The sequence below is a fragment of the Protopterus annectens genome, chromosome 1.part1 (genome assembly GCF_019279795.1).
Source record: "Protopterus annectens isolate FY-2018-M chromosome 1.part1, PAN1.0, whole genome shotgun sequence".
Lineage (NCBI taxonomy): Eukaryota > Metazoa > Chordata > Ceratodontiformes > Protopteridae > Protopterus > Protopterus annectens.
Genome location: NC_056726.1, coordinates 1695912374 through 1695938359, shown reverse-complemented (window position 1 = coordinate 1695938359; position 25986 = coordinate 1695912374). Strand labels below are relative to the sequence as shown.

At 39.0% G+C, this 25986-nt stretch overlaps 1 protein-coding gene across 1 annotated transcript in view; it reads left to right on the top strand.

Annotated features, from left to right (window-relative positions):
* LOC122816615 (pancreatic secretory granule membrane major glycoprotein GP2-like) overlaps positions 1-25986 on the top strand; it is a 501830-nt gene that overhangs the window by 360449 nt on the left and 115395 nt on the right. Inside the window, exon 8 of the mRNA XM_044089528.1 lies at positions 15744-15834. Coding sequence (XP_043945463.1) covers positions 15744-15834 — 91 coding nt within the window. The remainder of the gene's footprint in view (positions 1-15743; positions 15835-25986) is intronic.

The window sequence follows — 25986 nt, the reverse complement described above, 5'->3', positions numbered from 1 at the left end:
GAAACCTGGTTCAAGGCTCCTGAGAGCACCCCGGCACTTCTAGGTTTTACCTCATACCAGGCGTTCCAGCCCCAAAACCCGGACCACACCACAAAAGGAGGGGATGTATCCATATTCATAAAGGATATCCACACCTCCAGGTTGGTGGCAACGCACGAAGCTTCGGAAACCATCCAGGTGCAACTAACCATAGGCAAAACTGCTCTACAAATTGTAGCATGCTACAGGCCACCCTCTCAAACTCAGGATTCCCACACAGCCTTTCTGAAGACACTGGAGGGTATAAATGTATCTCCAAACACCATCATATTGGGTGACTTCAACTACCCAAATATAGACTGGGAACATTACTCAAGCCCTAACTTTCTAGCCCAACAGTTCCTGGAGTTCATAAATTCAAATGCCATGGAACAGCTAGTCACTGTTCCCACGAGAGGAGAAAATATACTAGATCTCATTATCACAAACATGGGGACAAAATGCTCCACACCGGAAGTATATCCCTCATTGGTGAGATCTGATCATAAACTAATCTCACTGGAAATCCACATCACGCCCCCACCCCAAACAAAAAAGACCACAGTGAAGAACTTCTCTAAAGCAAACTTCACACTACTCAAGACTGGTGTGGTATCCTTCAAGGCCCCTGAGCCAGTGCAAACCACAACCAAAGCTGCGGAAGCCCTTACAAATGCCTTCTATGAACACCTCCAGGACTGCATGGATCAGGCAATCCCAAATAAAACCAAGACTCTTTCCACAAAGGGCAAACGTCCAGTCTGGTGGACCCCAGCCATTAACAAACTTTACAATAAGAGGAGAAAGCTATTACATGATAGAACAAAATCCATAAAAGGGAAGTCACCCCTGATCATTATTAGTAAAAATACGAGCACTCATAAAATCAACTAAGGCCAATTTTGAGAGAAAAATTGCCATGGATTCAAAGGACAATCATAAGGCCTTTTTCAGCTATGTTAGGAACCTAGGTGGAAACTCCCAGATATGCTCAGAATTAGTCCAAATGATACAAAATCACTGAACCCACAGACATTGCCAACATACTGGCAGACAGGTTCAGTGCAAACTTCACCCCTCTCCCTAAAGGAGAGATAACTATCCCAGCAGAGTGTAGCCTCCCAGACATCTCAAATGCGCAGGTGAAAGCTGCTCTCTCTAAAGCTAAAAACACAGCATCAATGGGACCGGATGGTGTCCCCGGCTGTGTGCTACACGAGCTAAATGAGGAATTAAACCCGCACATAAGGCAGCTGTTTAATCTCAGCCTTACCACAGGATCGTGCCCAAGGAGTGGCGTCGGCAATTGTGGTCCCACTCCACAAAGGCGGTGCCTCTCGGACCCTGGTAATTACCGCCCCATAAGCTTAACAAGTCTAGTCTGCAAAGCTATGGAGAGGATCATAATGGAGCTCATAAACAAAGATATAGGGGACTTGCAGACATTGGACCCGACCCAGTTTGGCTTCGTCAAGGGCAGATCATGCCTTTTGAACTTGGTCGACTTCTTGAAACAGTCACCAAGGCCATTGATGAGGAAAGGCAGTCCATACAGCCTACCTTGACCTTGCAAAGGTTTTGACACAATACCCCACTCGGGTATTGTAGAAAAACTTACCAGCTTAAATGTAAACCCATATGTCACAAGATGGGTTGCAAACTGGCTTAAGGACAGAACCCACAGGGTTAGAGTTGCTGGTGCTATGTCAGACTCCAAGCCGGTCACAAGTGGTGTCCCACAGGGCTCGGTCCCTGGCCCCCTATTGTTCGGCATCTACTTCTCAGAAGTACAGGCCAACATGGGAGGACTTTGGCTGACAAAGTTTGCAGACGACTGCAAACTGGGCGCCATAGTGGAAAGTGCATCGGACATGGATATCCTTCAGAAGGGACTCACGGAAAAAGATAGCTGGTGCCAGAGCCATGGCCTGAAGTTAAACGCCAAAAAATGTATAGTCATACCCTTCGGGAAAAACAAGGTACCCCAAGCTACCATATAGGTGGCAATCCACTAAGCACAAAAGAGGTTATCAGGGACCTGGGGACCCAGGTTGACAGTGGCCTTTCTTTTGACACTCACGTTGCTAAAGTGGTTAGAAAGACCTCCTACATTGCCCACCTGATCATGAAGGGATTCACATCCAGATCTAGTGAGGTCATTGTTCCCCTGTACTCTTCACTTATCAGACCAATGATAGAGTACAATGCCCCATTCAGGATGTATCTCACCCAACATCTGCAGCAATTGGAGAGACCCCAAAAGTTCCTCACCAAAAGGATAAAGGGACTCCAAAATCTGTCATATGTTGCCAGATTGAAGAAACTCCAGCTCTATTCAGTTGCATACCGTCTGCTCAGAGGTGACATGTGCCTGACATACAAGGCCATGTCCAACCCGGAATTAATGGACATGCTCCACCACAAAAAATCCAAATCCACCAAAACCACTAGAGCAAGCGACTTAAACCTTAACACGGATATAAATAGGATGTGCTGGAGAGATAGATTTATCACTCAGAGACTCCCTATGCTGTGGAATAAAATCCCGATCCATGTGAGGCAGAGCACCTCGCTGGCTCTGTTCAAGAGAAATCTTGACCTGTGGATGGGAGATCGTAGGTTTATCCCGGGAATCATCTCTGTGTCACTGCTGGACAGAGGCACAACAAACTAATGGGCACAGTATTTTTTCATATAAGGGGTGGCGTAAGCCACAAAAATTTGGGCTAGGCTTATAAATGCCTTAGGGCAGATAGCCTAGTATAAACCTATGAACCTATGAACCTATGGCATCTTCCATTTACCCAAACTGTCAAGCATTTCAGGCTGAGCAGATTAAAAGACAAGCCAAACCCTTCAGAGATTTCCTACCAGAAGAATGAGTGACACAGATCCCTGAAAGGACTGTGCTAGGAACAACAAAAAATAAATGTCTATATGCTAGCATAAAAAACATGCCAAAAACACAGGGGATGGAGGGAGGCAGCAGCTACTATAGCAGTGATTATTTGAACATCTACTGTTAAGTTCAACTTACATGACTGTATTATATTCATAATATTGATCAATGCAGCAGTAGCCTTAGCTATATGGGTAGATTACAATAGCTAACTACTTTTGGGAGGTGGAAGGAGAAGAGTCCAGGGACACTCGGAGAATGGTCCTAGCAAAGCTTGATCTGGACCTAGAGAAGGACTCAAGCTTATAGTACTTTGTGCAGGTATGGACGGAGAACCAAGTAGTACCTTCTAGAATATTTCTAGAATACAACCCTTTCTAAAATCCATGGATGAAGTCAAAGCCTTGATGGAGAGGGCCTCGACCTTGCCTGTATACATTTGTTATGATGAGTATAACAAAAGGTAATTAACAACCATTTGAAAATAGTATGCTTTGACACAGGTTGTCCCTTCTTCTGACATTCACAAGAAATGGGCAATTTTTCTAAAGATCTGAAAGAATTAGTTCTGTTGAGATAGTATCTAAGTTGTCTGTGGATATCCAAGGGATGAAGTTTCCTTTCTCCCTCATTTTTTATTTCAGTAACAAAAATAGGGATATGGATATTTTGACTTAAAGTAAACTCAGATACCACTTTAGGCAGGAAAGCAAAATTAGTTCTCAAAGAAACCTTGTCCCTATTGAAAACAAAGTAATGTTGATTCACCATAATGGCTTGCTACTCAAATACTCTTCTTCTAAAGGTCATTGCAATCAGTAAAAATGTTTTCCATATTAGGAACCTCAAGTCAGACAGATCAGCTGGATCAAATGGAGCAAATGTAAGCTTCTCTAATAAAAAAGGAAGATCCCATGGAAGGGCTATCAGTTTAGTTGGAGGCCTCTTTTGCAAAACCCTTTTCAAAAGCATTTTGACATAACACTGAATTGAAAGAGGAGTATACATGGGCAGACATGCTGAAATGGCTGATAAATGAATTTTGATAGAGGAATAAAGAAGGTCATAGGATAGTAATGCACTCAAATATTGCACAATCAAAGAAAAACTAGCCCTAAATGGATGTTGGTTATGTTACTGGCACCAGCTACAAAACCTTTTCCTTTTGCTGATATATGATTTTCTAGTAGCAGGCTTTCTTGTGTCCATTAGTACCTGCTGTATGTCTTCAGTAAACAAGCACCTAAAAGTAATTACGACCCTATCATCCAATCAGACAGCTGAAGATGATTGATGTCAGAGTGTATCAAACACCCCTGTTCTTGTGTAAACAGATCCAGTCTGTGAGGAAGCTTGTGGTAATTGCCCTGGAAATTTCCAAAAGAAAGGAAAACAACAGTTGCTTAGGCCAGAAGGGAGTCACCACAGATGATATTTGAGAATTCCTTCAGAATCTTCATAAGAACCCTGAATATTAGAAGAAAGGGTGGAAATGCATGCAGTAATATTCCTGTCCAAAGAAAAGTCATCTGTCTTCCACGCCTTCTTGCAGAGTCATGGAACAGAATCTTGCCAGTTGAATGTTCAAAGAAGAGCAAAAGGGTCTACTTGAGAAACTCCCCACATATGGATCAAATCTTGGAAGACCATCCTGATATAGTTTCCATTCATGAGAGAGTCTGTGGTCCTACTCAGCTTATCTGCCAATCTGATGAAATGTAGGATGCCTGTAGAGTGAGACTGTGCTGTGAAGCTAAATTCCAAGCTAACATGATATCAGTAAAGGGAGTATGATCTAGTATTCCCCTTGCTTGTTGATGTACCACTTGACTGTGGTATTGTCTGAAACCACATGCAGAGATCCTGGGGGCCAAAGATGGTTCAGAGAGTCAAGTGCCTTGATCAGGGCATGCATCTTCTAAATGTATATGTGCTTGTGTTGGCCCTAGGTGCTCCACACCCCTTGTACTTTTATCCCTCTTGAAACTGCTCCCCAAAGTCCAAAGCATCTGTGGTGACTGACTGCTTTGGAGCAAGGAGGGAGAAGGGGAGACCTGGATTCAAAGATATCTGTTTTCTCCTACAAAAGTTCTCTTTTCTGACAAACCCCAGCACTGGGATTTGAAATTATAAAGGGTGTTGATGCCAGGACCAAATAAATTTTAGATAACACTATATAATTCTCATATGGATTCTTGCAAGGGATATTGAAACTTGTTTAATCTGTTTTTGCCAAAATTGAATGAGGAAATAGAAAATCCCTTTCATTACATTTTTGATCACAATGGCAGTGGGGCAAAACATTACATTTTTATCCAAGGGAGAACTTAAAATTTCATTTTAACATCAACTGAGAGGTTATTTATTTATTTATTTGCATTTTTTAACCGGGTTGGTCCAGCTGGGTAAGAATTACCCTTTTTCAGTGGAGACCCGAGAGGAAAAGCCCCAAACAGACATACAAATACATACAAATAGAGAGAAATTAACAATATTACAGAGGAAAACAATATTATGGGTACAATGGATAAGAAAAACAAACAATGAAAGTTTGAGAATATGAGTAAGGTAGGCCAGAGGCATGCATGCAAAAGATTTATGAAAAGGTGTTCTGAGCAATATCTCTGAATTAAGTTAAAGTAGGCAAAGGAATGATGATTTAGGTGTGGAGTTAGTAGTGTGGGAGTTTTAGGTGGGAGCATGTGAAGGACATTCCCATTTGGAGGAGAGATGGGAGAGAAGCATGGATTTGAAATTGTTGTGGTTAGGTATATTACGTAGTGGTGTGGGGAGATTGTTCCATAGTTTGGCTATAGTGTGGGATAAAAGCAGTCATGCAAAGCTCCTTAAAACAGTACCAGTGGCCATAGCCATGGCAGAAGTATTGCAGGGCCATACATGCACTGAAAACAATGAGTAGTGACCTGTGTAATACAAGAAACTAAGTTATTTAAAGCAGATTTTTCCTAATAAGAATAAACTACACAGAAAACATTCCTCATACTTTTACAGTTTGTCAGAACACACTCTAGCATAGCTTAATGGGTTCATAGGTGTTTACTAAGCTAACAACCACAAGGGCCTTTTTAAGCCTAGTCATGCATCCCAAATCTCTGACAAGTTCTGGCACCCTTGATAAGTGTATGCAGGAGCTTGGCAGATTAAATTATTTACAAGCAGGGGCCTGGAAAATGAACCATTTACAGGCTGAATGCATCCATAAGAGACATAGATGCCAAACCAGGGATGAATTTACTGTTCCCCATCCAAGTTCCCAAGTTACACTTCAATTGGGTTAGAAGGAACTCTGCTTCATGTGAATGGGGAGCTTGCTCCAGAGAAGAGGTAGCCTCTGGGATACATAACTGTCACTCCAGGAGGCGCTATTTATATCACAGGCAAGTTTTAAGTCTTTAGAATGAAAATTCTGGTGCTGTTTTTTTGCAGATATGCAGGAGGTCCATCAGAGATAGGTCTGACAATGCCTTTTATGCCAGGCATAGCTCTCCCTTCAACAGCCTATGGGGGACATAATACAGGGATAGAACCTTGAGGCGGTCTGCATAGGACATGTTACTTACACCTTATATTCCATTAGTGAGGAATCTTTGTGGCTGTTACAATTGTTGAATATGCTTGGTTAAGTACATACCAAACGGGCATTGAACTCAATAATAGGTCTGATGAATGCAAAATACAGTTTAATAATAACTTCCTTGGACCTAGATGCCATACTTTTTTTTATAAGTCGCACAACATAGAATAATTTCTTCACTATTGTCAATGTGTGTCCTCAGGTCTCTGTCTGCTGGGTCAACTCTTAGAGGTGTGTTGCCAATATGAGTGCTACCAGGGGTGGTTGACTTCCTAAAGGATACTATTATGGATTTCTTGGCATTTAGTTAGTCCATGGCTCTGACACCAGTTTGTTTGTGTTAGCCTTTCTTGGAGAGCATTTGTGTCAGTAGGGGATTCAGTGACAGCTCCTAATTTGCAATCATCTGTAAATTTAATCAGCCAGAGCCCACTGACATTGGCCTTGACTTTAGAGAATAAAATGCCTAAAAGGAGCAGTCCCAGGACAGATTCCTGAGGGGCTCTGCCTGTGACTGGCCTGTTTGTAGAAGTGGACCCATAAATTCTAACTTCTTGGGTCCTATCTGTGAGTCAGCTGGCTATTCACTGGGTAACAAAAGGATTTGTACCTAATCTCTTGAGTTTGTCAACAATTCCCAAGTGGAGTATTGTATCAAATGCCTTGGCCAGGTCAAGATAAGCAGTGTGACCCATTTTGCCCTTATTCATTTGGTGTCCTTCTCAAAGAAATCCATCAGGATGAGTAGGAATGACCTACCCCTGATGAACTCATATTGGGTTGGATCCGGTGTCTGGAGGTTTTCCTATGCCATTATCGATCATTTCCATGATAATGCTTTCCATGGCTTTGCAGATGAGACTAGTGAGACTTATTGGTCTGCAATTTCAAGGGATTCCAGATGGCCCACCTTTGTCTTTTGACTAGGTCTAGAGTAGTTCCTGAATCTTCCAGGATTATCTGGGGTTCCGGGTTTTATTTTTACTTCAAAGGAGACCATTTTGTGGATTTATCTTACCACAGATGACATTACACTAGGGGGTGTGTGGCACTCTCCCATATTAGTGAGGACCAGATCCAGTATAGTTGCACCCCGGTCATTGTACTGACAACTTGGTCCAGAGAGTTTGCGCTTACAAAATCCAGGAATCTTTGTGCCTGTGTGTTTGGTGTCATATATAATTCACAGTTAATAGTGGGGTAATTGAAGTCACCCATGAATTTGGTTGGACGGTGAGTGTTTACAGTACGTTTAAATAAATGGTAAGGGTTTCCTTGGTCATAGAGGGGGACTTATAGCTTGAAAGGAAGTTGTATTGGATTTTGCTTATGGTGATTTGAACTTGGAAAAGCTCAAATGCATTGTCCTGTTTGACCAGCCTTGAGGCATATTTATTTTTAATTTAAAGCGAGACACCTCACCCTTTAGTACCTGTCTGTGTAATAGCTGTTCTAAATGTGTGGAAGCCATTATAACCTGGCACTGTCAGTGTGCCGTCTGCAGCTTTAAACCATGTCTCAGTGACCACACAGATAACAGAATTCTCTAGGGTGAAGAGAGCTTCTAGGGAGTGGATTTTTTTGTTTGGACTCCTAGCATTGAGCAGTAACACCTCTAGATTTTCTTGGTTTTCGTTTGCTTTGTTGGAAGTACTTTCAGTTTGGTAGTGCCTAAAAAAGGCGCTTTGGAGGAGGGCAGTGTTTTAGCTAATATTTGAAAGCTTATAGGGGAGAGGTGCATGCCATCCCTGGCAAAACAGCATTGTATGTTGACCTTCTTCTTTCATGCTGACAAATATTGTAGCCCCTTAGAATGACACCAGAAACTAAGTCGACTATTTAAGTCAATCATATTTTGTTCATATTGTGGTATCATTGTTGGGGAAGGTAAAATGTTGCTCATTGCTAGGCTCATATCAGCCTGAGACACATATTCCAAGAGTTCCATGATGTCTCTCTTCATATAGTATAGGGAGGTACATCTCAGGTCATTTAAAACCACACGGACTATGACCGAGTCATACTGGTACTTGTGGTCCAGCGACCTTAGTGCATGTGTAATGTGGCAGATCATGGCCCCTGGTAAGAAATTGACCAGGACTTTCTCCTTACTCAGCCTGGTGAGAGGGACATCAGTGTGTCTCACAATGGAGTCTCCAATAAACAAAATGTTGGATCGTGTGGTGGTTTGCCTTATGGGCTTAGAAGTAAAGGCTTCATGAGACGTGTCTGTATGTGTTGATGTGGGTATTGTTTTGAAAAAGTGTATTTGGGGCTTTTCAGGGTATTTGTTATGTGTACTTCATCTGGGTGGTCTATTGGTATAGGAAGGTTACATTTAAGTGCCTCAGGATATGGGGTCTGTTTATCTGCTTTGAATTATGTGTGACGGGTGCAACATGTTTACTACTGACAACCTTATTAACACTAAGAGTGCTTTCATGTGAGAGCTTTTTCTAAAGTAACATTGTGTCTCACATGCCACATATGTTTAAGAATTATCTGGTTGTCAGTAAACATGAGACAATTTCAACATTGCCTCAGGATGCCCATATCCACCAAGATGGTGATAGAGATAGTGGCAACAGACCCTGTTTTATTAATTAAACAGTTAGAGTGAGGAGATAAAGTAATGTAAAGAGTATCTGGCTTGCAACTCTGGGGGCAGTGCTTGTTACTGCAAACTAATTCTACTGTGTGCAACTAGGTATTGGTGAAATTTCAACAGTGCTTTTGCAGGAAAAATGTCCACTCAAGGTGTCTGCATTTACTATACAGAGCACTGCCAAACAGCTGAGGGGAAACTAATAACTAGACAGTGATGATCTATGGAGGAAGTATTTAGGCAGATATCCTGAAGTTAGAAGTGAATCAAACAGCACTTAATGAAAAGAAAGAATTATCCTGTCAGGAATGATGAAAAGAGGGGATCTGCTTGAATGGACACTGCATGTTTACTACTAGTGTTGGCCTCACCACCACCTCACATTACTGGGATATGATGCTCCTTTGCTTCTTCTCTCCCCCGAAGCAAAACAGTAGCACAAATCTTGGGATTAGAAGCAGGCCACAAACTGTTCAGTGACCCACAATCTTGTCCCAGATGATGCAAGGGGCTATAGGCTTGTTGTAGCCTTTTCCTGGTAGATGCCTTGAATAGCAACCAGGCCAATCAGGACGGTCAACACAGACACTCACTGCCAAACCTGAAGCAATCAGGAATTAATGCACACTGCTCCTTCTCTCATCAGGAGCAAAATACAAGCACAGATTCCAAGCTGGTACCTATGAAGCAGTTATTATGCTTTTTGTGGATCAGCAGTCTCCAGGAAATATCCTATGTTCCTTCTCTCACCAGGAGCAAAACAGAATCATTAATCCCAAGATGATTATGGAGAGGCAGAATGTGGGTTCACCAATAATTGGTGGTCGTGGAGTAGAAGTTGCAGATTTTAAAAGTAAAATGGAAAACTGGGTTAATGTCATAAGCACTACAGTGTGCACTAAACAGTTAGTTAAAGGTTACGTTACCCCCGTTCATATCTATCTAAGTGGAGAGCCACTAATTTTAAAAAAGCAAGATAGACTGGAGTGTGGTGGCCACTTCGTATTCTGGTTCTATAGAATACAGTGGGATGGCCAATAAATTTAAATACACAGAAAAGAAGACGTCACCCAGCAGAGAGAAATCAAAACCAAGTAGTAAATCCATAACGATAAATGAATAGAATACAAATCCAGAATACGTTAAAAATTTACGCTGTTTAAAAAAAAAAAAAACAATTCGCCACCCGTGTAACTTCTTCCAACTTCTTCATGATTTTTAAAAAACATTTAAAAATATATAATGTTATTACATGGCATTACATGGCCAACATTTTAACACAGTACATAAAACACATCCATAACATAATATGCATACATCAGTCATGTTATTAGTTTAATAACATAATATTAAAATATTTGCTTATAAATTTTGCCGGTGTATGCATAATAACTAACCCGGAACGTTAGTATCACCAAAACTACTTAAACAAACAGTTGCAATTACAACAAAAGTAATCCTTTAATGTCATAATGATGCATATAATATCCAAAATAAAATAATATAAAAAAAATAACAGTATATTGAATATAATTATTATTAGAAAACCTCCTAGTTTAACATAATTTATGGTGTAATAACATCATATATAAAATCATAAGTACAGTAATAAAATAAGTAATTGAAAATAATAATTATAATCAAAAAATAAATAAATCAATATCTTATAATCTTAATAAAAGAAACATTATAAAGAACTGAATAGATACTGTCATACATAATAAATTTAAGTCTAATAGTAAATTTCATTTTTTTTTCTGGTCAAATTTTTTTCTATTTTAGTAAACTGGTGAAAACACAAAGATCAAATGTTCCTGGAGCATTTAAGAGTTCAAACCTATCTGCCATTCCAGTTCAGTATCTCTAATAAGATGTTAGACAGTGTGTCCTACTGTTGTAGTATACTGTGTCTAATTCATGTGTTACAACTCACTCTCTCTACAATTGTTAGCTTCAATGTTTTGCTAGCATATACGCTATTTTTTTCTACCTATATATACACTATCATTAGTTTACTATCCTAGTTATTTACAAGTAGTTTTACCTACACATAATATACTAAACATAGAAAACATCTATTAACATATACTGTTATTTTACATACTAGGTTTTGTTTGAACTTGTAAGTACCTTTATTATTATAATTAGTACTGTACTTACACTATTTACAACCTTATAGTATATTATTTTTTATTTTTGTTGTTTATATTTTATTTTTTTTATTGTTGATATTATTTACTATTACATTATATATAAACTTATTATAAGGTATATTACTATTTAATATAATAAATTTTGTTAAAATATTTTATTATTTAATTTTTATATTTATTTTTATTATTTTTTATTATTTTTTATTTATACTATTATTATATTGTAGCAATTATAAATTATATTATGTATGTAAAAATGATATTTTTCAATTATGTTGATAAACTAAATTAGGTTTTAAAGCAAATATTTTGTCTATTTTTTTATATATGATATTAATTTTTTTTTAAATTAAACTGTTGGAATCATTCGTCATGTGTAATGCATCTATATAATTGGCGGTTTTTTTTAAAAAAGGTCATGCTGAAGAAGCTGTGGTGTTACGGTGGCTGCTGAAAACGCTGTTTTTATTACAAATAAATGTTTAATTTTACGTATTCTTGGATTTGTGCTTTACTTTACCCACTTTTTACTAGCTTGGGGCAGTGTCTGCCTGTAGCTTCTTGCGTTTTCTGTGTCTTTTCTTTGTTGTAATAAATTTAAATAGTTGAAAGGGAATGATTTCACAAAATGATAATTGTGTACTTACTCACAATATCCAATGGAAAAAAAAGAGGGAAGGAGATATGTGGTCAAATTAACATAAGGGCAAGCAACTTGACAGACAGTTGAGTTTACAATTTGTGTGTAGTCACAAGAAGCACAGCTGTGGTCTCTTTCCTAGTCTAAGTTCACAGTTAATAGCACAATACAAGTAAAATACAGTGTAAAGAAAATTAATCACAATATGCAAAATAGAAGAAGGCAATGAAACAATACAAAATGCAAGACAGCAAAAACAGACTAACGGTTCCTTCACAGCAAGTTGTGGCAGAGTCAGGGTGACAATTCCAAAGGTCAAAAACAAAGTTGCAGAAGTATACACTTGTTTCCCCATACCTATCAATTATTTTCCCTTCCTTAACAGAAAGAGTAGGATTGGAATTAGGTAATGTTTAGCAACACTGGGATCAACAAAAGCTAAAGTTGCTGGGTCAGGTTTGGGAATAGTGCCTTATATTTAAAAGACTGAAACACTTTATACATACTGTCTGCCTTTTTAGGGGCAGATGGCTATCAGGAAATCTACAGACATTAACAGACACATTGTCTAAAGCTACAGAACAGGAGGAATGGGTGCGGGTTCTGTTAATTCATTCTGTAATAATTCATAGCATTTTCTGAGGGACTGAGTAACCTGTGTTCTCCCTCTGAAAACACTGGCACATTCTAGCAATCGTCTTAGAGAAAGAGAACCCCTTTCATGGAGAATCAGAAACTGAGCTCTCCTCTAAGTCTGAATAAGTAATCTGAGGTGATAAAACAGTTATCCATCCCTGTATCTACCTGTTCAGATTCAGAATCTTGAATCTTCTCAGAAAAGAGGAATCCTTCCTTCTTTTACCACAAACTACATTACAATAAAGAGCAATAGCCTGCATTAAACTCCAAGCTAGACCTAATAAAGTATTCCTATCCAAACAAATTTGAGGAAGAGTAGATACATGTTTTGGATTTCTGTTTCTTTTGATAGGAAAAACTGGACCAACTGTATTACTGTTAGCAGCAGTTGCACTCCCCAGGGATAGACATGGCATTCTGACACAACAGGAAAACCTCTGTTCCCTCTCCCAAGACTGAAACATGTGGGTCTCCTTTGCCCATTGAGGGTACTACAAGAGCAGCAGAGGATGTGTCTAACCCCAGGTCCATAGTGGCTGTAGGTACTACACCAGAGGGATATGGGGTAAAACATTAGGGGTCTGAAGTACAACAAAAGCCCACAGCAGAGGTTTCCACCTGTGAGTGAGGTGAGGAAAATTGCTAGCCTGCTGTGGTGGCAAAGGCTGTTTAATTAACTTTTCCTTTTTGTGACTGGAAGAAGGACCAGCTATGGGACTGATAGTCTGTTCTATGGTCAAGCTGAAAATGGTGCCTCTTTTCCAGGGAAGATGAGCAGCAATTGGTGGTAAAACTGCCAGTCCACAAAAGTTATTTTTTGACAGAAAAAAACACATTAAGAATTACTTTACAACATTATGTCATCCCCAAAAGGAAACATAACACAATTTATACTTATAAAATATGTTTTTAGTTAGTTTATACTTTTAAACTGACAGAAAAAATGAATGCCCCACTTAAAAGTATATAACAGTCTTGAGACAGTCCATTAAATCACAACACTCTTAGGTTTAAAATAACTTTCCTGAAGAAGAAAGTAATAAAATGTTAGTAAAATTAAAATTGAAAGTTTTTTGCCCAAAAGGGATCTTATCTGCCCAACAAAGGAAAGCACAAGCTGAACATTAATTTTTAAAAGCCTCAGAGGAATGTACTCCTCGGTGGCAATAAAGATCTGCAGGGCTTTGTTCCCTAAGTTGCCTTTTAATCTCCTTAGATTAAGTTACTTGACAGTTTAGGTGCATGGAAAGTGTCATGAAGCTTTGGAAGTTGGTCGTCTGTTACATCTTTTGCATGATATAACCCATGTAGCTAAGTGTGCTGCAACAGTGATCAATATGATGAACATTTCATAGTTTTGGTTTTGTGGACAATTTACTTCCAGTGGTAAAGCAATTCTTTACTTGAATAGCACTGTAGTGCATGAAGCCCAGGTCATCAAAATGTTTGCAGCTTTGTGGGAAGGTCACAATGAATTACATCTTTGTTATACAATATATAGAAGGAACAATTTTCTAAACTAATGCAGGAAGGATACCTTAGTTCAACCTTTACTCAATAATGAGACACACACCCACACAGACACACACACACCCACACACACACACACACACACACACACACACACACACACACACACACACACACACACACACACACACACACACACACACACACACACACACACACCACATGGAAAAAGTCATTAAATTCCTTTCATTAAATACAATCATGACAATATGTGTGGGATGTAGAAAATGCAAACATTGGGTAAATGTTTCAAGAACATCTTATAAACTCTCAGCCATGCTCCTGCTCTAAACCACGATAAAACAATCCTACATTCTCTAAGGCTATGCTTTTTTCTCATTAACTCTGACCCTTATCAACCTCTGTTAATGTATTAAAGTTTTTCTATAGCTTTAACTACAGGGGTCTCTCCTCATATTCCTGGATATGTCCTTACTCTAGGGGAATTCTGTTTTATATTTTAACCTTCTTATCCTTTGAAAAGCTCTGCCATGCATCATATTTCTATTTGACCAATTTAACTAGATTTTTACTGGCTTCTCTCCAGAAATTTAACTCAGCATATATTATACTCAGGGTATTCATTAGTGAACATTTATCAATTTTTGCATTCAATTTAAGTTTTTTTTTTCATAATCTCTCTGTATGTACATATCATATTTTATTTCTGAAACCTTTCATTCTTTATGCTTTGCATATTATCATGTTATACTGTTAATACTGCAAGGTAAATGTATTACTATTTTATAATTTTTGTATGTGTTCTTTGTTGATTGTTTCTCTATTACTATGGAGTTTTTGTTTGTATTACTGTGGATCTTTTCTCCATGTACTTCCTCTGAAATGGGACCTTTGGGCCCAGTTGGACCAGCCTGGTAACGAAATGTAAATTAAATAAAATAAAAGTATTTTTTTCCAACCTTATTGAAGGCCAGTATGTTATAAGACTCATACTCAAATCTATGAACATGTGAACCTACTCATCTGGAACCTTACATGATCAAAAAACAAGTGAAATTCTATCATTTGTCATGCAAAATTGCCTCAGATATAACTTTTTTGCAGATATCATTTGGTGCAGTCTTGTATGCTTTGTAAACTGGAATAAATGGAAGCATATTTTTTTTATTACGTTTACCCTTTTTCACATGAAAGTAAAATATATTTACTACTGTTTAATGCCTTGAAATAGATGTTTTCCTCTGCAGAATGTTGTGTTTAGTCTGTTTGGGGTTTTGATGCTGTTTTTGCTCTACTTTGAGTCATGATTTATGAGACTTGTTTCACTGCATACCAATGAATGGACATAACACGTACTGAATTGTCATTTTCTTTTTATGTAAACTTCATGCTTCATACAATGTAGTTGTGTTTTATCATTCACAGATGGTTGCTCAGCTCGTCTTCTCGTTCCTGTTTAAACACCACTTCTTCCTGTTAGGCTTTCATTGGTCACCAGATCCTATACTTTACACAAAGATAGGCTACACTGCCATTTACCTTTACATATGATTAAAAAGTACCATTTTTTCCATAAATCAGTGCTAATATTTTATTCAAAAATACTACAACATGTACAAGAAAAGATGTCTACTGTGATTTTATTTATGTGTTAGAACAGCATGTGCCACACTGATGCTTAATTCCTCCTTTTTCATCTGCAGGACTGTTCACAGAAATCTTTAGGAGATAATAATGATCCAGCCACCCCCTCGCACACAGCAGGACCTATTGACCAGGTCAAGAATGGCAACGGTATGTTACTGCTGTTATTATTGTACAATTATCTGAAGTCTTTATTTCAATGAATTACTTTAATGTACAGAAGGAGTAAATTTACCTTCTTCTTCTTCTTTCTGCTTTCCTGATGGTCACAAATGAACAATTGTCATCAGGTATGTATAAGGCATAATGGCACTTACTTCATCACTGAATTTAGCACGTTGAAGATTTGAGTTTCACTCCTCATAAAAGAAGTGTCCCACCCAAAAAAAAGGAACAGCTTCTACCAATTTATTTATTTGTTTATTTATTTATTTTCTGATACTGATTTTATTTAATTAAAGGTATTGAGGAGCCACGTCTTATTGTGTCACCTTTTTTTTGGCCATGGTTCACCCTCAGTCAAACCATGGTAGCTGTGAATAAATCCAGTACTGCCTATATCCATTCATTGATTGTTGTCAAATTATACAATTAATATTTACCAACAGGCATGCTGAGTGTATAGAGCAAATACTGGAAAAAAAGTTCACCACAAAAGAAAACAGAACTTATTGCAGCTACAGCTATTCTAAATAAAGGTTACACTGGATAAAGTTCACCTACTGTAGTGGTTCCAGGTTTGTTGGGAGGGGTTCCTTACGAATGCAAGATCTTTGATACTAGTTGTCACTGGCATCATTTTAGTTTTCAGTTTTTCACTCAACAGAGCTATTGTAAGTAACTCAGAACAAACAAACACAGAGAGTAGTCATTTTTTCCCATTATCATAAAGCATATTCATATTAATAGAAGGCTACTTGAAAGGATATGGCACCTTTTGCTTATGCCAAAGAAGGAGAGAAAGTGCTGGTGAAAATTCAAGATGTTCTCAGATGACTGCCCTATTTTAAGAACATATGGATCAAATCATGTGTTATATAGATCTTGGCTTTGCATCAGAGCCTTACTGTAATGAGAAAAAAAAGTGCTTCTTAGGCTAAAGTGGATGAGTTGTACAAACGGGAGGAGAGACATTAAGATTGCTAAGTTTCGTCAATATCTGGGCTAAAAAATGAGCAGCACATTGTCTAATACAGTTGAAATAAATAGACAACAATCGAGTTTTAAACAAATCGTTTATTAATGAGAATAATTATTCCAGTGAAGTTCATGATATTACCCCACATGCCATTGAATAAGACAGAAATAAAATAATTACAAAATGGCAAGGCAAGAATTTTGATGATGACGTTAGGCTTACTTTAAGATGATATACTATTGTTCTTAGTCAAAGGTACTTCCTGTAAGTGTTGCACAGTAGTATCAAAATGGATAAAAATATGAGAAAGAGAGCCTGGCCCCTTTGGCAAATTAGAATTATCTCAAAAAAGCTGCAAAATGCACAGTTTATTATGTTATATGAGAGAGAAGAGCTAGCAGAAGAGAAGTACAATGCAGATTTTATTTTCTGAAAGTTTGTTACTATCTGAAGATGAATGGAAAGATGCATGATTGAGAGCCAGATGACAGTGAGCTGTTTTTCAGGAGATAGAATCTCTGATGTCTCAAAGGTATTTCGGACCTTTCACCAAACAAATAGGACAATGACATGGTTGTTGCACATGTGGGTTTGAATGATTTATGGCACACAACTCTGAGGTATATGAAGAGAGATATGTCAGAACTCTCCATGGATATCACAAAAGCAGGCAAGACTCTGGTCTTACACAGAATCCTTCCTTCTTCAAGAATGATACTGAGGTAAAAAGAAAAGATAATTCACTTCTGCAATTGGCTAAATACTTAGTATCATTCCAGGGGATACAGTATGTGTCAGCATGGAATGGGATGCTTGACAATCCCACTTTGAAAGGCATGGTCTGCAGCTCTCATTTAAAAGCTTCTGCATACTGGCTAAATCCTTTGCTGCACCCATAATGTTTTTTAGGCAGAGTTCAGAAAATAAATATTCCGCCATAGCCCCATATCAGCATAACTTCTCAGACATAGTAGATAATATAACTAAACTGTAAATTGCAAACTGGATCACAGATAGGCCGCAGGAAATCAAAATTAGGAAGCTACCTCCACAAAGAGAACAGTCTTCTGTGAAGTTCCCCAGGATTTTGTACTGGGACCTCTCCTGTTTGGCATCTACTTTTCTGAAGTAAAAACCATACTAAAAGGCTCTAGCTGATTAGGTTTGCTTATAACTGCAAGCTAGGAGCAGTCATTGAATCCCCAAATGACTTTGCCACCCCAGAGGAAGATTTTTCCCAAATAAATAACTGGTGCCAAAATCATGGACTGAAACTAAATGCCAAAAAATTAATTGTCATATCCTTTGGGCAGTAATATACCCCAGGGATCTACCACATTGACAATATGCCCCCTAAGAGTTGACCCAGTTTTTTGAGAATTGGGAACATATGTGGACAGTGACCTAACTTTTTAATAACATGTGTCCATTGTTGTAAGAAAGTCCTCCTATACTGCACAGCTTATAAGCAAAGGGATTTTGTCAATATCTATGGATGTCATGGTCCACATTCACTCAGCACACATTAGGCCGGTCATTGAATATAATGCCATCTAGATACATGCAACAATTGCATCACCCACACAGATACCTTAATAAAAGGCTGCAAGGCCTAAACAACATGCCCTACATGGACCTTTCAAAGCATGGTCACTGTACTCATAATCCTAAAAGTGCTAAGAGGTGACCTGTGTCTAGCATACAAAGCATCCCCCAACCCAATACTACTGGATTTGCTGCACATCAAGTCAAATGGCATCAGAAATATTTTGAGTAGGGATCTAAAACTCTTTTGCAATATCAACAGAATGACTTGGAGAGACAGGTATATCTCACAGAGATTACTGCTGCTCTGGAACAGACTCCCCATCCACATAAGACAAAGTTCACCCCTGTCTGTATTCAAGTGCAACTTGGACCTATGGATGGGAAACAGAACATTTACCCCAGGACTGCCCACCACACTCCTAATGGACAGGGGCAGTTTCTAAATGGTTTATCCCATGAATGTGTCCCCACAACCTATCTATGGTATGATCCCATTATTCTCATTAGGGGTAATATACAATTACTGGTCAATGAATGGGTAAGGCCAATCTTTAACCAAAAAGAATATGTTAATTCAAGAAGAAAAAGGGATAGTAGCTTGGCTTAAAATGACCCCAAGATATACTTACCTATGAATGTATAAAACCTATAGAGGACCACATTAAGGTAGCTCTGGTCAACAAAAGAAATCTGAAAATGTTACCTGATCTTGATGGTTTCCACCATTTGGAATGTACCCATGTCTGTGTAATCATTGAGACTTGGTCTAAATGTCTAGAAAGTGTTACCTCCATACCTGGGTTCTGTTCTGTTCAAATCAAACTAAACAGGATCAACTATTAGTTTATTTCATGTTACAGAACACCCTCCATGTTCTCTGAGTTTCATGAAATGTTAGAAACACACTTGATTAACACCCCATAAATGCAAAATCCCATTATTATTATGTGAGATGTTAACTACCCTAAATAAAATGGAGTAATTACACCTATAATGTAGGATATGGCCAAAAGACTTAGACCTAATCAATAAAACCTCTGTGTGTCAGATTATCGCTAACCCTACTAGAGAACATTATATTCTTGACCTAATACTTATAAATATAGCACCATCTTGCTTAAATCCTCATCTTAGATTAAGTCAGAACATAAGCTAATTTTCTTCTCCTTTAAATCTCTAAACTCACTGAAACCAATATATCAGATTTCAGGTATATGAAATATACAGATTTCACCAAATTCTATGATAAAGCCTTGAAATTCTCTCACAGTAGCATGACCTCTGACACTGTTACTGCAAATAGTTTTGCAAGAAGGTTCTAACCCCACTTGGAAAAATGTATAGGAGTGGCAATCCCATCCAGTTTGGAAAACAATGGGAAATTTAAAAGCCAACAACCCTGGATTTCCACTGACATAAATAAAATCTACAGTAAAAGGAAAATGTTTATTAAAGTACATAGCAGATAAAAGGACCACCAAGTCAAAGGAAATATCAGTAAATTTATTAAATGTTGAAAAGTATTAAGTCCACCAATGCAGTCCATGAAATTATGTTAACATCTGAAGCCAAGGACAGCTACAAATTCTTCTTTTCTTCAAGAAAATAAGAAATAACACCTAACATGCACTGAATTCATGCAGAATGGCACCACATACTCTGTCCTACAGGAAATTGCCAACATACTGGCAAACAAATTCAGTATAAAGTTTACTCTGAAGAAAACTATCCAAACCACCCCTATCCCTGAATCTGACAACTGCCCATTATCTGTAAAAAAACATGTACTGCAAGTGCTGTCAAAAACAAAAACACTGCCTCCATGGCACTTGATAATAAACCAGGCTATTTAATAAGCAGTATTAAACATGCCCTGGCAAAAGAACTCCATAAGCTATTTAACCTGAGTCTAGCCATAAGCTTTGTCCTGGAAACATGACTATAATTGTTAATTTATTTATTTATTTAATTGCTATTATTCTTTTTATTCTGGCAAAAGAGATTTCTACAAAGCTCTTGGTCTATAACTTATACTTAGAAAAATGTTCCCTGGGATTCTTTAACGCCTACACTAAGCGTACACTGTTCTAAGTGAACAGACAACAGAAACATAACTCACACCTTCTTCATCTTAATTTTAGTTTTCCTACAGATTTTCTTGTATGTTTAAATGCTGAAGGGATTCATAAAGGTTACCACAAAGTTAGACTACTTGTACATTTATTGTAATCTTTCTGAATGACTAGAAAGTGCAAAAAAATGTGGCAGGGATGCTCTTGAATACAGATCATGTACACACAGTATACACTTTGGATTGCAGTTTATTGTGTAACATCAATGATACATTATTACTAAAAATGTGTTTATAACAATTCAATAAAAATGTCTTGTTATAACAAAATGAAACTGAAGCTACCATATTTTTCCAGCTATTAAGTGAAGAAATCAGATTGATGATGATAGTACTCAATAACCCACCCCCAAAAAAAAAAAAAAAAGAAAAAGGGCACACAAACTGAAATGGCAGCAAAACTCTATCTGGAAATATTAAACTGTTTTTTTTAAAAAAGTTAGTCAAACTCACCTCTGGCAAAAAAAAAAAAAAAGAAATGTCAGTTCCCTGATCTGGTGGTATTCAAATCAAAGTTGAGGACCATAAAAAAATCATCTCTTTCTCTCCTAATTGAGAACTTAAAAAAGTAGAGGTAGCTACAGCAAAATATAACATTAAAGCTTTAGACTTGACAGAAGTTGTGTTACCAGCCTTAATTTTTTGAGTGATGTTACTGCAATCGAACACATACTGAACACTGAAACTCTTTGGCACATGGACTGTATTAATAAAATCAGTGCTGGCACCAAGATTCATGCCTCCTAACATAGTCCGCCTGAGGTGTCTGCCTCCTTTGCCCCAGCCCAATGATAGTACTGTGATGTACTATTATTGAGTTGATACATCTGTGCCTTATGCATGCACATGTACATTAATTAGACATCTACTAGATGACAAAAGAGGCAAATGGGATTAATGTTCATAGGTTCATAGGAGGTTACTAGGCTATTAGCCCCAATGCCTTTATAAGCCTAGCCATGTTATACCCTTGTTCCCTTATTGACCTATTTGCATTGTCTATATTTGCAACATGGGTCTATGACCTGCATTGACTGACTTATCCAAGAGGAACACAGATGACACCCCCCATTTATGATCTGCCACCCAGCTGTCCAGGTTATGCTTAAATAGCGTCATTGAGGATCACTGTTTTATGTGAATTGGAAGTTTGTTCCAGAGAAATGGGAGACATATCTGTCTCTCCAGCATGTCCTGTTAATGTTGTAGACTAGGTTAATATCCCCTAGAGAGAGTGATATCTTGGCCCATTTGATGTGCAGTTGTGCAGCATTCCCATTAGGGCAGGGTCCAAGACTGCTCAGTAGGCCATGCACAAGTCACCTCTCAGCAGCCTATAAGGTACAGAGTACAGCAACTGGGCCTTCAGTCTGTCCATGTAGGTCATAGGTTCATAGGTAGATACTAGGCTATCGGCCGAAGGGCTTATGTAAGCCTAGCTAACAAGGTCCCCTGGCTTTTGCCACCCAAGATGATTATTTTCCTGTGCCCCTGTCAAGCAGAGCCACAGAAGGTGAATTTCCTATTACCCATCCACTCATCAATGAGTAACTCTGATTGACATAGATAGGTAGCATGTTCCAGAGTACAGGAAGTCTCTGGGACAGGAATCTATCCCTCCAGCATGTTCTGTTTATTGTAATGACAAGGTTTATGTCCCTGGAGCATGTAGCTTTGAGGGATTGGGATTTCTTTAAGTGTAGCATGTCCAACAGCTCTGGGTTTGACATAGCATTGTATGTTAGGCAGAGATCACCTCGGAGTAGATGATATGCTACGAAGTACAGCTGGCGTTTTTTGAGATGGTCAGCATAGAGCATCTGTTTGAGTCCCGTAATCCTCTTTGTGAGGTATTTTTGTGACCTTTCCAGCTGTTGCGGATGTCTTGTGAGGTACATTCCAAAAGTGGCATTTTACTCAATGATGGGTCTAATTCAGAGCTGAGTAGATGGGAAAAATGACCCCCTTTTTTTTTGGATGAGAACCCTTTCGTGATGAGATGTGCCACAAAGAAGGATTTCCTGACTACTGTTGTGATGTGATTATCAAAGGAGAGGCCACTGTCCAACTGAGTCCAAAGGTCTCTTATCACACCTTCAGCATTAAGTGGACTGCTGCTTATGTGGTAGTTCATGGGTATCAAGTTTTTACCAAAGGGGATGACAATGCACTTTTTGACATTGAGCTTGAGGTCATGGCTCTGGCACCAGGCATCAGTCTCAGTGAGGCACTTCTGTAGGATGTCCACATCTTTTGGGGACTTGACTATAGCACCTAATTTGCAGTCAATTGCAAACTTCATCAGCCAGAGGCCCTCTCTATGTTAGCCTGTACTTCAGAGAAGTAAACACCAAACAAGAGAGGACCCAAGACTGAACCCTGTGGCACTCCACTTTTCACAGGTTTGAAGTCAGATTTGGAGTCTGCAACTTTTACAGTGTGGGTTCTGTCTGTGAGCCATTTGGCAACCCATCTTGTGACATATGGATTTGTACCCAGTTTAGTTAGTTTATCTATGATTCTAGAATGGGGGATGGTGTCAAAAGCCTTGGCGAGGTCAAGATAGGCTGTGTGAACTTTCTTACCCTTGTCTACAGCTTTGATGACTGTTTCAAAGAAGTCAATCAGGTTCAAGAGGCATGACCTGCCCTTCACAAACCCAAACTGGGTAGGGTCCAAAGTTTGGAGGTTACCAATGTCTTTGTTTATGAGTCCCGTGATGATATGTTCCATGGCTTTACAAACCAGGCTCATCAGGCTAATACAGCGATAGTTCCCAGGGTCTGTTGTGGCTCCCCCTTTGTGGAGTGGGATAACTGTTCCTGTGTGCCCTTCAGTAAGTACAAAGCCTGATGAGAGGCTGTGACTGAACATGTTGCTTAGGTGGGGGACCAGTTCATTATGAATTTCATGTAAAACGCAGCCTGGAATGTTGTCTGGTCCCATGGATGCTGTGTTTTTATCTTTGGAGAGTGCAGTTTTTACCTGCTCAGTTGTGATTGCAGGGGCACTGCATTCTTTTGGTATTGATATGGGCCCTTTAGGAGGTGAGGAGGGGTAAAGGTGGCACTGAACCTATCAGCCAGGATGCTGGCAATATCAGTTGGTTCTGTAATTTTCATGTCATTGTGCTGTAACTCAGAGCATAACCGGATGTTGCCACTGAGATTCTTGACATAGCTATAGAATGCTTTGTGGTTGTCCTTGGAGTTAGTGGAAATCTTGTTTTTATGGCTGTTTTTTGAGGATTTTATGAGGGATCTCATCTTCTTACTGAGGCTGACTAGGGAGCTCCTCCACTCATGGGATTTTACTCTCTTTTGCAACAGTTTCTTCCTTCTGTTGTAGAGTTTGTTTATAGCAAGGGACCACCAGATTGGCTTCTTTTTGTGGAGGGTAGGATCAGTACTGCTAGGGATAGCATGATCCATCCACTCGTGTATGTGCATATAGAGTGCATTTGTATAAGATTCAGCAGTCATAACTGTATTGTCCATCTGAATGGGTGTCGTGAAGTTTGCCACTTCTGTCTTAAGAAGCATGAAGTTGGTATGGAGAAATTTTTTACAGTGGTTTCCATAATTGTGGGTAGGGGCTGAATGTGGATATCTATGGTAATTAGCTTATGGTTGGCTCTGACTAATGAGTAGTTGACTTCAGGTGTGGAACATCAGTCACTCATGTTGTTAAATACTTGTTCCAGGATATTTTTGTCCCTGGTGGGGGTGGGATAAGTTGATCCAGGGCATTGGAGTTTATGAATTCTAGGAAGCATTGAGCAAAGGAGTTGGTACATGAGTAGTTTTACCAGTTAAAGGTGGGGTAGTTGAAATCACCCATTATTAGGGTGTTTGATTGAAACCTAATATTTTCCAGTATATCAAGAAATGAGAAGTGGGAATCCTGGAGCATGGTGGGGGATCTGTAGCAAGCTACAATATGGATTGCAGTTTTGCCCAGAGTTAGTTGGACTTGGATAATTTTGGATGCATTATATTGGGCAACTAGCCTGGAGGTGTGGATATCCTTAATGAATATGGACACTCCTCCGCACTTAGTGTTCCAGTCATGGTTAGATAGGCGAAAGGTATGGTATGAGTTATATCCTGGTAATGCAGGGATGCACTCTGGAGCCTTGAACCAGGTTTCAGTCACTGCACATATATCGATGTTCTCCATTTTAAGGAGTGCCTCGAGTGAGTGCATTTTGAGGTTTAGACTTCTAGCTTTCAGTAGCATTGCCCTCAGTGTTTTCTTGCCTGTAACTGTTACGGTGGTGGGTTTGTCCTTTGAGCCTTGTCTAAAAAAGGCACTATAGGGGCAGCAAGAGCCTTAGCCAGTATCCAGAATCCCAGGGTTGACAGGTGCTGGCCATCTCTGGCAAAGCATGGTGGCCTGTCAGCCATGTCATCCCAGGCAGACAGATACTGGATCCCCTTGGAATGACACCAGAAGTTTAGCCAATTGTTGAAGTCAATCATTTTGTCCTTGTAATGCGGTATCATTCAGGGTAAAGGTAGGATGCTACTCAGGGCTAGGCTCACACCTGCCTGGATTACAAGATCAGAGAGTTCCTCCATGTCTCTTTTCATGTAGTCAAGGGAGGTACATTTCAGGTCATTCACACCAACATGGACAATGACTGAGTCATATTTGTACTTGTGGATTGACCTGAGTGTGCGGGTTATGTGGCAGATCCTGGCACTCGACTGGCAACTAACAGTAATCTTCTCCTTGTCTATTCTGATGAGTGGAACATCACTGTACCTTACTATGCACTACACTGCACCTATGACTAATGTGTTAGGCTCATTGTTTTGCCTTATGGGCTATGGTTGAGTGGCACACTGGGTCTGTGTGTTATGTGTCTTTTGAGTTGTGTTGAGGGGTAGAGGTTTCTTGCATTTCTGCTTTGGAGGTCTCTGTTGTTTGGACAGATTCTTAATGAGAGCCTCCGAGAATGTTTTTGTTTATCTATATGTGGGTTTTGGAGGTGTAGGTATAGTGGGGCTATGTAATGAGTATGGTGTGGTGCAAGTGTTTGCCTTCTCCACTTGACTAAGAAGTTCAGTCTAGGGTTGAGAGAGCTTTGCCTCCAGTTTGGCAAGTTAAATGCATCTATCACAGGTTGTAGTGTTGGGTAGTAGGAGGAGAGGGTTGTCAGTGTACATGAGGCAATTGCTACATTACCCCAAGATGCCCAGATTAATCAGATAGACAGTAGAAAACACCGGGATCTGTCCCTTAGACATGCCTACATAATCACTATTTTCCTTTAGACAAGTGAGGGAAGGAAGTACTATAACTGTTTTCCTCTTAGTAACTTGAGGAAGATAAGTGCAACACTGTTAATCACTAGGAAATGAGAAGGTTTGAGTGCTTCAGTGATTTGTGGCTTATTGAGTGCTTATAACAGATTTGACCCAGTGCTGAGCATGGGAAAGCTGACTCAAGTGCTAAAATTAAGAAACTGGCTAGTTCTAAG